Here is a 15,403-nt window from a genome sequence, read left to right on the forward strand (position 1 = left end):
GTGTAATTAATTTGCTCTGGGAGAATGAAATAGTGTGAAAAGGGAAAGCAGGGTTGTGAGAGACTAATAGGATGTCATTCTTCCTGCTGTCCTTTGAGACTTTTTTGCTGTCCTATCTGTAATGAGCTTTTCATCTGAACCACATGGGTCCAAGAAGGGGGGAGGGGCAAGAAGACTGTGCTGAGAAGCCTTTAGGAGTTGTAGCGCTGTGGTGGTTTGATTCAGGTGTCCCCCATAAACTTAGGTGTTGTGAATGCTAGCTCCTCAGCTGATGGATATTTGGGAATTAATGCCTCCTGGAGGGAGTGTATTGTTGGGGGCGGGCTTATGGGCTTTATAGCCAGTTTCCCCATGCCAGTGTTTGGCACACCCTCCTGTTGCTGTGATCCACCTTATGTTGTCCAGGGGGTGATGTCCACCCTCTGCTCATGCCATCGTTTTCCCCTGCCATCGTGGAGCTTCCCCTTGAGCCGGTAAGCCAAAATAAATCTCTTTTTCCCAGAAGCTGCTCTTGGTTGTGTGATTTCTACCAGCAATGCGAACCGGACTGCAACAAGCGCAGACCCCTGGCTTCAAAGGAAAGATAGAAGGAATCTCTCTCTCTCTTTTCCTAAGAGTACTTTTGCTAGTATTCTGGGGTAGTAAATAGTTTGAACGCCGAGCTGGTTTGAAAAACAAAGAGTAGGGAAAAGATGTCATGCAGCTTAAGTGGCATAGGAGAAAAGCACTGAGAATGACAGTGGATAACCACAGGAAGAAGGATGCTGTCACCAAGATGGGAAAATAGACTGAGCAGCTCACCCAGTGAGTGTGCCTGCAGTGGATGGAGGAAACATTGCTCCAAGACAGAGGCTGGGCAAGTCGGGCTCTGTGAGACCATTGCCACCTTTAGCAAGCATAACCACAGCAGGAAGTTTGTGTTGAGTCTAGAAACAGGAAAAGGAGGCCATGAACACCATAATGCTTTCTAGGACAGTAATGATAGGGATAAAGGAATGGAGACTTCCAGGGACATCGTATCTGGGTTTCTTGCCCAATTATAATCTGTAATTCTGTTAATACATGACTTTATCTTTAAAAAATTTAAATCAACAAGCACTGTTTAATCTCACCTGTACTATAAAAGAAACCAACTGCTGTGTTCTGGTTCATGTGTTGTTATGTTTATTTTCCTGTCTCTTTAGGCTTTGAAACATTTTACTCTCATCTCTGAAAGGGAAGACTTTCAGAGGCCCGCTCCATGGTGCATGCAAGGCCATGCAAAGCCGAGTCCCCTGCATTTATTGCTGCAGCGCTTGGCTCTCTGGGTGGGGATGAGCATTTGCTGCACAGACTTGTGTCAGGTAGATGCATGCTGTTGCGAACTTAAGCCTGTCAGGGAAATAACTTGAAAATTTTCAAGTTGTGTTTCAAGGTATTGAAAAGTTGACTTAGACTGTAAGAACATGCTTTTAGGATACCCATAATAAACATCCACCGGACGTAGTGTTGGAGATGAACCAGAAGTGTGACCTCCTGACGCCAATCAACCCAGCTGCAATGCTCTTCCAGAAAGTTCTCACTTTCAAACTTGGCCCAGTGGCCAGCAGATGGTAGTGTTCCACAGAAAATAACTTCATTAGTACTGGAAAAGATATTTTGGATGTCTTACCTAAGTCTTCTTTTATCTGTTCAATGTTAAAGAATAATACTATTTACTTAACCTCAGAGATTTGTGGACACCCTTAGAGATTAAACTGTAGACTTTAAAATTGCCCAGGTTTAAACTTTCTGGCATCTTTTTTCTTTTTTCTCCTTAAAAATCAAAAAGTAACATGATGTTCTGTTGTTTGTTTCTAGTGACTGACCTCATTTCTTCAGTTAGTTTTTGTGGTTTTTTTAGAGGCAAATGATACAATGTTTTTTTGTTTTTTTGTTTTTTTCCTTTTTTGAAATAAGTTTCTGTTTTTCTCGAGTGAAACCACAGAGACTAAGGGAACCTGCTGCCAGGCGCTGCTGTGGAAGTGTACTCTTTCCCGGTAGCTTTCGCCGTCTTCCCCTGGCTCTCATCAAACGTTGAATTTTGCATTTGGAAGATGAAAGTCTTCGGGGCCCCGTTCCTGGGGGCCTATCCCACAAAGACCAGTGTCATCCTGCACTTGGCTTGCTCATACTGTTAATGTGCTGTAGTGGACATAGCGCCTGTTAAAATCAGATCAACCATCATTCTTAGTGGACCATCTTCTCATCACTAATGCTGAGATTTATAAAACACGAGGAAAAATTCACTAGTATGTTTTATGGTAACCTACGGCAGTGCCTGGCTCAGGAATGATAAGTAAAATCTGTTTATGAAAATACTTCACACTATTTGCTTTGGGTTTAATTATCAGATAGTCCTATTAGTCATATATTTCTGGGTAGATCATAAATAATGTGTATTGATGGAAATTAATTATACCTAGCAAGCCCTTTAAGTATATGAATGCACTTGTTCCAAAACTTTTCCCTTGATTTTCTTTAGAACTGACGCCGGTGTTTAACCAGTGCTCCCAAGCTGAGGAATGTTATACATTTTATTGCCAATCCTGTGGTGAAGTTGTGATAAGGGACAGGTAAGGAATGCATTCACACTGAATAATCTTCTGATGGGAGATGGTCTCTTCTTTCTCTATCAGTTCTTGCAATAATTACCGAGGGAGCAGTGTCTGGCCTTTGTGGCCATCAGGTTTGCATTGCTGGCAGAAAGCACCTACCCAAGAGCAGCTTGTGGGGAAAAAAAGTTTTATTTTGGCTTACAGGCTCAAGGGAAAGCTCCATGATGGCAGGGAAAATGATGATCTGAGTAGAGGGCGGACATCACCTCCTGGCCAACATGAGATGGACAATAACAAAAGGAGGGTGTGCCAAACACTGGCATGGAGAAACTGGCTGTAATACCCATAAGCCTGCCCCTAACAATACACTCCCTCCAGGAGGCTTTAATTTCCAATTGCCATCAGCTGGGGAACCTAGCATTTAGAACACTTAGGTTTATGGAGGACACCTGAATCAAACCACCACAGCCTTAAAATGAGGGCCAGCTTATCATTTTGAACACAATCAACTGCAGCTCTGATCAGAAAGCTCCGAAGGGTGATGGAGGGAGCTGTCTTGGTGAAAGAGCCTGTGAGGCTCACAGAGCAGAGAGCCATGCTCGGTCCAACTCTTAGGAATTTCTTCAGTCCTGGTGGTGGGAGTTTCCATAGTAAGTGAATTTTCAACCCACAGAAGTTCAGGCAGTGGAATTTTTTTTTTTTTTTTTTTAAATCTGAGTTAGTTCAATCAGCGCCTTCCAAAATCCATTTCCTATCTCCCCTCTTTATTAAAACAGAGCATCCAGAGCACAAATTAACCTTTTCCTGGTGATTAGATTACTCTTGTAACCTGTTCTGGTGATGTGCTATGATTACCCTACTGAGAAGGGAAAGGGCCCTTTGCTATTTCCTTTGCATTCTCAAGTTGGTTTTAATTTATTAATGATTTTTTTTTTCCCTTTTACATCTCTCTTCCTCCGGTCAGCCATCTAGTCTCTTGGGCACAAATACTCCCCCACCCAGGATTTTCAGCTTCACACTCATAGTTCAAGGAATATTATTGCAAGCAATAATTCAAGGAAGAATTCAGAATTCTTGGTTCAGTGGGTTTCCTGAGTCAGGTGCCTGAGACTTAGGAGTGAATGGATGCTTCCTGACTGGAGCCTGTTCCCCTGCCAGTATCCTTGGCTCTCTCAGTGCCAAATATCTGTGTTCAAGGCAAAAGCCTGGTGGGAACCTTCTTGTTCCCCTTGAGTTCTCTCCGGGTACTGTGGTACTACCTTTGGAGCAGAAATCCACTCTCTCCACCTCCAGCGCCACTAGTAACACTTGCCTGTAGCTTGCTATCTGCTGTGCCTTCCTCCATTTTTATCCCCTCCTGATGTGTTGCTCCAGTGGTGAGCCTGAGCCAGCCCTTCATGGTCTCTCTGTCTGTCAGGATAAAGCGTTGAAATCCCTCCCATGCCAGGGCACTTTCTGCATGAATCGTCTTGTTCCCCTGGCCTCCCTTACATGTTACATCTTTCTCTAGCTTCCTCCCTCCTCACCAGGCACGCTTGGATTGAGGGAGTCTATATAGGTATGGGTGTGGTGATCACCATGCGGCCTCACAGCCTCACTTTACCCTGGACCTCTGTGAAAGCTCCTCCCTCCTGAATCACCTCACAGTCCACTGCCTCCTGCTCAGCTCCTCACTGAACTTCAGAACTCAGCTGACAGAGTGCGCCCCGTCTCGGTCTCCCAAGTGCTGGGAATAAAGGCGTGTGCCACTGCGCCTAGCGCAATCTCTGTGTTTTTTATTCCCACTGTCTTGCATATGCAGTTTAGAGTAATATCTGACAGTATAGACTTCGAAGTCAAAACGAGTTTGTATCTACCTTAGGTAGTTTATTTGACCACTGTGTTCCTCGGTGTTCTTATGGAGGAAATGTAGGTGGCTGGGGAGAAGGTTCAACTGTTAAAGCACTTGATTGCAAAGCTTGCTGACCTAGGTTTGATTCCCCAGCACCAATGTCAAACTAGACCCAAGCTGGCACACGTGTGTGGAGTTTGTTTGCCATGGCAAGAGACGCTTGTGTGTGTGTGTGTGCACGCGTGCACGCACATACACACACACACACACACACAAAATAAATAAGATGAAATTTTTAAAATATAGATATCAGTAAGACTATCCTTAGTATCCTTGGGGGTTCAGATAATTTAAAGTATTTCTACAGTGCCTGGTAAGCAAGCATTCGCTTGGTGTTTGTTGGCTACAGTGAGAATTATTCTTCTCATCCTCTCCAGCATCAGGCATAGTGCCTAAAGAAAAGTGTGGAATGAACCTTGGTGTGTTTTATTTTGGCCCCACACCAGTCTTTCTTGCTTGCCTCCTGACCTTGGCAGTGTCCCAAGGAGATGAGATGGCATAAATTCTCCTTTGAGAATTTGCAGGGCTGCCTAGGGAGCTTCCTGTGAATGATCATCTTTAGTAAGAAATGAGACAGTCCTAACTGTACAGAGGAGAGGAATGTCTTTGCTCAGGTGACCCTAAGGAAGGAGATACAGATCTTGGTGACAAGCCCACTTTCTCCTCAGAGAGCTAAGAAAAGTCTGCTTTTGTTGGCCTCATCTCAGTCTGTACCGGGCTTTGGTATAATGTGCAGATGGAGTTTCTGCAATATTCATACTACTTCATTCAGTGACTAGGAAGTTATAGTAGGAAGAGTTAAAATCTTTAATTTTTTTTTATTTTTTAAAATACTCATTTATTTGACAAACAGACAGAGAGAGAAGAGGGAGGGAGGGGGAGAGGGGGAGAGAGAGAGGAGAGAGAGAGAAAATAGGCATGCCAGGGCTTCTAGCCACTGCAAACAAATTCCAGAGGCAGGGACCACTTGGTGCATCTGGCTGACATGGGCACTGGGTAATTGAAATGGGGGCCTTAGGTTTCTCAGGCAAGTGCCTAAACCACTAAGCCATCTCTCCAGCCCAAGGAATGGTTTAATTATTGGTGATGCCTACAGTAAGAGAAAGGTGGCTTCTTTATTGCCTTTATTGTTTGAAACGGAGGCAATGTTAAAGATGATTGTGACAGTGCCTGACTCTGCTGGTCAGGCACTGTGCCGTCGGCTGTGTTTCACACCTGTTTGTACTTGTAGAATTGAACTAGAAGATTGTGGAGGCTTGCAGGAAAGGCCGCCTTCCTTTGCTGACCTTGGTCATCAGGTGCCTAGAGAATGGGATGTGGGTGTGAACTTCAGATCTACCAGTCAGGGGCGGGAGAGATGGCTTAGTGGTTAAGGCATTTCCCAGTAAAGCCAGATGCACAAGGGGGTGCATGTGTCTGGAGTTTGTTTGTAGTGGCTAGAGACTTTGATGTGCCCATTCTCTGTCTCTATCTGCATCTCTCTCAAATAAATAAATAAACTATATATGTATGTATGTATGTATGTATGTATAAATAAATAAATAAAAGATTTACTGGTCAGTGGCCAGGGGACCTTCTTTGTGTTTCCTTGGCTTCTTTGAGTAAAGCCTTCCAATACGGCCTGCTTTCCAAACTTGTCAAGAGAGCTAAGGAATGGAATGTAGATTTTTATTTACTTGAGAGATAAAAAGAGGCAGATAGAGAGAGAATGGGTGCAACAGGGCCTCTAGCCCTGCAAACAAACTGCAGATGCATGCACCACTACCTTGTGCATCTGGTTTACATGAGGAATTGAACCTTGGTCCTTCGGCTTTGCAGGCAAGCACCTTAATTACTAAGCCATCTCTCCAGCCTGGTTTATGAACTTTTATCCCCCTTTCCAGTCCTTTTCATTAGTAATCTAAAAAATTGGCTAGTTTAGCATTTCAGACATTTTGGGTTCAGGACTGAGTCACACAGTCTATGTATGCCAAAAGTAATTGTTTTTCTCTCTGAGAAGATGAACACTGGACCTTCCCTCTACCCCCTTTAAGAAAGGCTTATCTAATTGCTCTTTCTTTCTTTCTTCTTTTTTTTTTTTCCGAGATAGGGTCTCACTGTAGCCAAAGCTGACCTGGAATTCACTATGTAGTCTCAAGGTAGTCTCGAACTCACAACAATCCTCCTACCTCTGCCTCCCTAGTGCTGTGGGATTAAAGGTGTGTGCCACCATGCCTGGCCTGCCTTTTCTTTTTTAATTTAATTTTTATTAGCATTTTCCATGATTATAAAAAAATATCCCATGGTAATTCCCCCCCCCCCGACTTTCCCCTTTGAAATTCCATTCCATTTTCTTAATTTAGATGTTTTATTTATTTAGTAAAGACTTGACAGAAAGAGGGAGACAGAGAGAGGAGAGAATGAGCATGCCAGGTCCTCTCGCCACTGCAAATGAACTCCAGATGCATGTGCCACCTTGTGCATCTATTGACCCTGGGTCCTTAGGCTTCTTCAGTGATTCCTGTTGTTTAAGTTGATTATCACCATTACATTTGCATTGGGATGGTAGAAAAGAAGCCTAAGGACTGAACCCACCCATGGAAGGCTCAAATGAATGAGAGTGCAGTATCTTTTGGAAGGATGTGGCTTAAAGGGAGATGAGTAAAGGAATATCCTCGTCAAGGTCAAGCTCTGTTCTCCCGTGTGGCTATCCAACACACATGGTACTGGTTTTAGAAGCATGAAAAATTCAGGGAGGCAGGTCATAAAGCACATAACATTCTCAAAGGTGCTACTGAGATGTGACGTGTGAAGTAGGGTAGGAATTCCTCATGGAAGCCCAGAAGGCCATTGTATGAAAGGTGAACTGGTTCCAGGAATTGCTAAGGTGCGGCAATGGGAAATAGAGTTGAACTATCTGTATGGAGACCAACTAAGTCCATCATATGGAGCTGTAAAGATGAACTGTGGTTTGCAGTGTAGACCTGAAAATGTTTTAGATATACCAAGACTGTGGAAGAGTATCATGGAGAGATGCTGGCTCAGGATGGAATTTTCCCCAGGGCTCCTGAGCCCAGCTAGAGGGGTGGAATTGGAATCCAGAGACTTTCATCACTGGTTACAGATGTTAGACTTGAACTGGAGATGTTTGATGTTTACCTGCTGGCTATTCACTTTGTATTGGTTCAGTCTCTGCCTGTTCTGCCTTTTTACAATGGGATGCACTTTGTGCATCTGGCTTTACGTAGGTACTATAGAATTGAACCTGGTCTATCAGGCTTTGCAAGCAAGCACCCTTAGCAAGTTGATCTATCTCTAGCTCCTTAGGTATTTTTTTATTAAAATATTTTATTTTATTTATTTGTAAAAGTTGGGGAAGGGAGAGAATGGGAATGCCAGGGCCTCCATCTGCTAGAAATGAACTCAGGACACATGCAGCACCTTGGCATCTGGCTTACATGGGTCCTGGGGAATTAAATGTGGGTTCTTTAGCATTGCAGGCAAGGGCCTTACCCACTAAGTCATCTCTACATTCCCCCTTCCCCACTGACTTTTTTTGGTTTTTTTTTTTTGGTTTTTCGAGGTAGGGTCTCAGTCTGGCTCAGGCTGACCTGGAATTCACTATGTAGTCTCAGGGTGGCCTCGAACTCACGGCGATCCTCCTACCTCTGCCTCCCGAGTGCTGGGATTAAAGGCGTACACCACCACGCCCGGCTCCACTGACGTATTTTTGATTAAGCTTGCAACTTAAGTCTTCATCAGACAAGGCCCTGCTGGAGAAGGTATCAGTGGGTCTGGATCTTTAGTCAAGAACTACTAGGTGTGTAGAGAGCAGATTTGGCTCTGGTGTCCGTGTTTGCTCGCTGTTGGTCGTGTCTCTCTGCTATGAATCTGTGGAACTGGGCCACCTTCTTCTGCCAGGTTGATGCTTTCCCTGGATCCTGTGAGCCCAAATTGTTACTGCCTTTTATTTTTCCTCCAATGAGCTGCTTCTGGTCAGATGTTTGTCCCAGCAATAAAAAGTACTGCAATACCCTTAGTAAGTGGCTCACAGCTGTGCTTAGATCTCACTATCAGGCAGTGCCCCAGAGCCAGTCTCTGTATGTGGACATCACTGACTGTTGCGAAGATCCATCCCAGTAGCCTTCACACTTGTCCTTACTGCTCATGTAGAAGGAAAAGCAGAGGGATAATTTTTAAGGTCCTCTTTAAATCGAAATCAGGGTAGAAGTGTTTAGAAAGAGCTAGTGTGGAATTGGAAAGATGGCTCAGTAGTTAAAGGCACTTTCTTAGAAACTTGCTGGCTCCAGATTCAATTCCCCACCCCCACATAAAGCCAGATGCAAAAAGTGGTGCAAATATCAGGCTTTGCATGGGAAAGAGACTCCAGCATGCCTTCCCCCCACATGCAAATGAATATAAATTCAAAAATAGTGGTAGTTTCTTTCCCAGGAAGGAACCACAACTGTCAGGGGTTCTTGGGATTGGGAGTTGGCCTTCCTATCTGGGAATTTGTGACTTTGCTTTCTGGACATCAGTTCTCTCATGTGCAAAATGAAGAGTTTGCTTAGAGAAACCTGGTGGAATGCTGTCAGCATGAAACTTGCTTATCAATGAGCCTCATAAAGCTGTTTCCTGGAATTCTGTGATTCATGATATTTGGCTAGGGCAAGGTCAACACTCATTCCTTTTCTCCTGGATAAAGCAGATTCTTGTCAAGAAACATGCAGAAATAAGATACAGAAGACAGTTTGACTCAGGAAGACTCATTAATGGCCTTTATTACTTAGTACCTGAAATCTGTTAATTATGGCAGCCTTTTCTTTTTTTTTTTTTTTTTTTGAGGTAGGGTCTCACTCTAGTCACTATGTAGTCTCAGGGTGTCCTTGAACTCCTACCTCTGCCTCCCAAGTGCTCCCAAAGGCATGCACCACCACGCCCAGCTATTTGGGCATATGTTCTTAGTCAATTTGTTTTGATTGCCTAAAAATAAATAATTTCTTTTTTTTTTTTCTTACAATACAGTTCTCCAAGTTATGGTTTGATCAGTTTAGAATTTTCTGTAAAATTTGTTAGAATGTGTGCAATTTTTGATTAGATTCTTGCTGAACTGATATTAAAAAACCAATATAACATGATAATGATAAATTGTACTTCTTTGCAATCAGTCTCATAAACAGGCAAGGAGTCACTATGTTTGGACTTTGTTTTGTTTTCTCGGAATTAATTCACATCAGGTTTGAATGCCATCAGTGCCAACCAGGTTTTTCATCCCACATCTTGATTTTTGGGCCATGTGCGTCATTGTTCTCCTAAGGTCACAGGACCAGGCTGTCTTCTGATACCTACACTGTCCATGTCAGCCTCAAGCTTACAAGGGCACTGAAAATCTAAGAGGCCAGGACTTTGTAGAAATAGACCTATCATAGTGGTCAACTGCTTGCTTGGCCCACTTGGCTGACGTGCTCCAATTGCAGTTCCCAGGTAACTACTGTAATGAATACAGTCATTCGTTCATAATGGAGAACAAGAAGAGTTAAGAAAGTGCAGAGCTGGGGGTAGCTGCACTGAAGAGTGCATGCTTTGGCCTTGGTTCAATCTGTAGTCCCTTCCTGCCATAAAAAGAAAAAAAGGTGCTTCACAAATTGGACTATTGGCAATATTATGCAAACTTTTAGAATAAAATTATATTGTATGTGTCTCATCATAGTGTATTTGTATATTTAAGTAATTAAATGTAAAGCTAGTTTTATAAAATTCATGGCCTCATGATAATGGGATAAGACCACCTGTGTTTACTTAAGTTCCTGTAGCCATTTTTTGGGCTTTAGGTACTTGATATTATTCTAAGTACTTTAAGGTTTATTTGGTTATAATCTAATCCATAAAAGCTCCATCCATGAGTTTACCAATGTTATCATTTTAGTGACTGACGTAGAAATTAGAGGACATTTTATTATCTTCACATATCTTTAGGTAAGATAAAACATCATCAAGAGCATGTAGCACAAGTTATTTTCCTAAAGTTTGTGCTCTGGATGCATTAAAATAACTTGCAAGCTAATATATCATAAACATATTATTTACTGCAGAATATTAGGATGAGAGAATATCTAAGTATTCAGTCTCTTTCTGAGCTCCAACAGATTTTTACTTAAACTACATAGAATAAAACTGTGTCTATTTTGTTTTGAAAGTTCTCTTGGGAAGCAGATCATATCAAAGTATACCTTACAGGGTTTTAGGTAGATATATTTTCACTAGAGCTATGATTAAAATACGTATTTTATCCTTAGAGGTTTTTTTTTTTTTTTTTTCAAAAACATCAGAAAATTTCTTTCTCCCACGAAAACCTTTTATTTTTGCAGTGACTTTGAATTAGGTACTCTCTTATGTCTGATGTCTTCATAGATAGTTAAGAGATAATACATACATTATAGTTTTCTTTCCCTGTGATATGGGGTCAAGTTAGCTTTGAAGCATGTATTTTGTGGTAACATTCATCAGACTCACCCAGGTCCCTGTGTAATTTCATTTCTTTGATCACACTTGGAGCTTTGACATTGCTGTCTTTGGCTGTGCACTGAGGCTCTGTTGAATGGCCTTGTAGGCAGAATATTGTCAGGAGACAGTCTTAGAGACATGACCCATGAGCCTGCTGAGGCCTGACTCTTACTCTGAATAGGCCATGGTTTGCTTTCTTCCACTTGATAAGAATCCAAATCTGACTCTCACCTCCCTTCTTAGAACACTGTAGAACGGGTGGCACCACTGGAGCGTTCACGGAGCACCCCGGCAGTGAGCCGCCATGCTGCTTCCTCAGTCTCTCCTGCTGCTGTGTTGCTGGGGAGGTGACACGGAATCCAAGGAAAACAGCGCAGTTTTAGAGCGTGGAAGGCCTGGGTTACATTCCTGTATCACCCATCAAGTCTAATCCTGTGAACTTATGCAGAATATTTCACATTTGTGAGCCCCACTTTCCTCCTGGGCAAGAGGAGAACTGTATTTCTTTTTTATTTTTTTTAATTTTTTTGTTTATTTATTTGAGAGTGACAGACAGAGAAAGACGGGGAGGGAGAGAATTGGCGCACCAGGGCTTCCAGTCACTGCAACTGAACCCCAGACGCGTGCACCCCCTTGTGCATCTGGCTAACGTGGGTCCTGGGAAATCGAGCCTCGAACTGGGGTCCTTAGGCTTCATAGGCAAGCGCTTAACTGCTAAGCCATCTCTCCAGCCCAAGAGCTATAATTCTTACCTCATGAAGCAATGAACACTAACTGTTCTAAAGTCTTCCTAGTGCTCCCTGGGGCCTTGTTTAGTTACACATGCAGACTCACAATGTTACCACAGGACACATCAAGAACGCCTCTCAGCAGGGGCTCTCCTGGGGAGCGGGGAGCTCATCTCTCTTCCCACGTGACGTGCTATCAGCTATAGAGCACAAGATCCGCATCAGGCAGGTAGAGCTGCTTCTCGGGCTCAGAAGAAGCCTCTTGTCCCTTAAGCAGGTAGGATCTCTTGTCATAATTCTTTGGTATAATTTTTGGGGTTCCATGAAGGAAACTGTCCAGGGAAGCTCAAAGCATAACCTGCTTGTCAGATATGAACAGCCTTTCCGTAGTTCATCCTAGTCTGTCCAGATGCAATTTACCAATCAGGGATCATTTTCACTGTAAGCAGTGTTGCCTAGCAATATATTTGATGTCTATGATCTTACCTGGTTTCCAGGGTAACAGAGATAGGTGGTTAAACCAAAGGTCAGATACTCAAGCATCAAAAAAAAAAGAAAAAAAGGTTTGTTAACTCTTTCACCCCAGTGTGCAGTAGACGCAGCTGGGAGCGTCACATGTTATATTTACCGAAATTTGTGACTTCATCCCTTCAAAAAATACTTAAGAACTGTGTCAGACAGCCAGACAGTAGGAATACAGTGGTAAGAGAGGTAAGGTAAAGATAGAGATGTTGTATCTGCCTTCATATTGTTTCTTCCATGATGCCCCAATTCTTTTCATTGCCTGGGGAATTCCTATTCATCTTTTAAAGGCCAGTTCAGAGGTTACCTATTGTCAGGGATTCATCTATAGAGTACTTCCTTAGTATTTTGTATGCATTCCTCTGTACTCATGGATTGTCTGGGGGGCTACTGTTTTCATCAACTTTTCAAAGGGTCTGTACTGCCCCCTAACAGCTGAGAACGCCACTATTCTATTATGAGCCTTTCTTTTTTTTTTTTTTTATGAGCCTTTCTTATATGTAGGTTTATTAATTGTTTATAGGTCTGTATTTCTTCTTAGAATATGAATTCCTTAAAAGAGAAAGGATGTGGCTCAATGGGTTCAGTACTTGACTAGCATGCACAAAGCCTGAGTTTGGTCACCAGCACCTCCAAAATCAGACATGGTGGTATACACCTGTAATACAAACATTCAGGAGGTTGAGTCAGGAGGCTGAAAAGCTCAAGGTCATCCTCAGGACATAAAAAGTTCAAAGCTAGCCTGGGCTACAGGAGACATCCCAGGAAAAAAAAAAGACGAAGGAATATGTGTCCTATCTTACACTAGCAGATGCCTGCTTTAAGCTGATTCTGGGAAATGTATGTTGGAGAAATTACTTCTCTGTATCTCCACAGGCCACTTGTTTCCTAATTTGAAAGGGAAAGCTCTTCCTTATATTAAACTAAAACCAGCCTTCCTGTTTCTACCTTGTCCTCTGGAGTTATAAATTAAATGACTCCTCTCTCCCAAGCTGAAAGTGCCTTTTGTGGTACTCACCATTGGTTGAGGAATTTAAGGGAAGTGATGAACATGGAGAATTGTTTAAAAAGGGTACAAAAGTTAATTTCATTGAATTGATACAATCATATTTTAAATATTTTAACTTGAGACTTCTCCCTTCTAACTATATACTGATTTACTGGTATTTCATTAGTGGTACAAATAGCAGATATCACTTTCAGCTAAATATCAAGGTCAAGGTTAACATGACCAGTATGCAGGCCTGCTGATAATGTATGCTAAGACATGATGTTATAAGTAGGACCCCTCTGTGGAATTGCTTCTCCAAGCCCATAGTCCAGTCTTATCTAGAGATAACATCAGACAAACTGAAAGTGAGAAATATTGTATAAAATACATGATCACTACTCTCTACTTGTTTAAATATTTGAAAAAGTAAAGACTTAGAAGCTCTCACAGACTAGGGGAGACCAAAGGTATGTGATAACAATTAAGTGTATTATTATGGATTGGGAAAAAGAGGATTTTGATGACATCCAGATAAAGCCTATAGTTTTGACAAATAATTTATGGTTATATAAGATAGTAACATTAGAGAAAGTGAGGAAAGTGCATATGGGAGCAATTTCTACTATCATCACAATGTTTTGTGTATCTAAAATTATTCCAAAATAAGTTTATTAAAATAGAAAAATGCAAGAAGTCACAGAAGAAAGTATTAGGTGAATCAAGGACTTACACACAAACCAGATTAAAAGGAAATAACTGAAATATAACAAATAATAGACAAAGGGATAATTTTCTTAATATAGAATATATTTTTAAAAATTAGCTGGGTGTGGTGGCGCATGCCTTTAATCCCAGCACTCGGGAGGCAGAGGCAGGAGGATCACTGTGAGTTTGAGGCCATCCTGAGACTCCATAGTGAATTCCAGATCAGCCTGGGCTAGCATGAGACCCTACCTTGAAAAACAAAAAGAAAAAAAAACCCAAAAATTAATAAGAATATGTTAATACCTAAAATAGTCACTGATCACAATCCTCAGAAGAAACAGTGGTTAATAAATATAAAACCAGTGCAATGTCACTATAATTTGAGTCATTAAGTAAAACATCATTGAGGATTGATTTTATTCATAATTTGGGTGAAGATGGAAAAAAATAGCACTTAATTAAGAAGAGAGTAAACAGAAGAATCAAAGGTTGACAATTTTCTGGAAAGAAGTCCCCCAAATGAATATTGGATTAACAAATGTGCATATTGCTGGTATTTACAATCTCACACTTATAAGGTTTTTTCCCCGTTATGATCAGATTTGTATAAAAATACAGTGGCATATTTTTCATGGTGATGTTGATAAAGAACTCAAGACTAAATATCTAACAGTGAAACAATGATCCAGAAAATTTTGACCTCTCTGGAATAGAATCTCGTAGGGTCATTGGGAATCAGGATCTTCCTGGGTCTGTGTACGATCGATCTCTCACGACGGGAGGTGAAGCTTGCCCCCTTGTGGACAGGGAGCTGAGGGTGGCTTTGGTTCTCTTCATGCTTCCCAGCAGTGTTAGGTCTGTCTGTGCTGAGCATATATTATTTTCATAACTGGAGGAGAATTGACATTGCAAGCGTGTGGCTGATGAGCTTCTTTCATCTTTCATGCTGATTTAATTAAGAAAACATTCCATTTTGTGAGTGAAAAATACCGTTTTCTTCATTCCTTTAGGAAGCTCCTCAGGGCGCTCCCTCTGCCGAGTGAGAACTGGGGCTCCCTGGTCGGAGAGTGGTGCTGTCATCCGGACCCCTTTGCCAACAAGCCCCTTCATCCGCGAGAAAATGACTACTTTACTGGGGACTCTTTCTTCCTGGTGAATTTACAAAGCCATTTGGGGCAGGTAAGACCAGAAATGGCTCCAGTAGAGATGTGCTTCCCCCCCCCCCCCCCCCCCCCGGACCATTTTAAATGGTGAAGTATCTTTTCGAAGTACATGCTAATTTAGAGGTTGTTAGATATTAATTTCTCTCCTCTTAATTTAGGGCCTGCTGAGAGTGTTGTAAAGGCCCAGTTCCATTGTTTTCAAATGACTCTGTAATCCAGGCTGTTGACAGAGGAAGAATCTTAAGCCCAAACCACTATTATCAGGCTCTGGAAATAAGATGACCTTATTATATATGATTTGGGAGTGCCTTCATTTTACAAACCCATAACCCTGCTTGGTTTTC

The 15,403-nt window shown here is 42.1% G+C and overlaps 1 protein-coding gene across 4 annotated transcripts in view; it reads left to right on the forward strand.

Annotated features, from left to right (window-relative positions):
* The window catches only part of Ube3d (ubiquitin protein ligase E3D), a 200,799-nt gene that overhangs the window by 18,125 nt on the left and 167,271 nt on the right, over positions 1–15,403 (forward strand). For all 4 annotated transcript variants that reach the window (XM_045160992.1, XM_045160991.1, XM_045160994.1 and 1 more), the window contains 2 exons: positions 2,504–2,594; positions 14,907–15,075. In XM_045160992.1, the coding sequence (XP_045016927.1) occupies positions 2,504–2,594; positions 14,907–15,075 (260 nt within the window). The remainder of the gene's footprint in view (positions 1–2,503; positions 2,595–14,906; positions 15,076–15,403) is intronic.

Source organism: Jaculus jaculus, chromosome 10 (assembly GCF_020740685.1).
Source record: "Jaculus jaculus isolate mJacJac1 chromosome 10, mJacJac1.mat.Y.cur, whole genome shotgun sequence".
NCBI lineage: Eukaryota > Metazoa > Chordata > Mammalia > Rodentia > Dipodidae > Jaculus > Jaculus jaculus.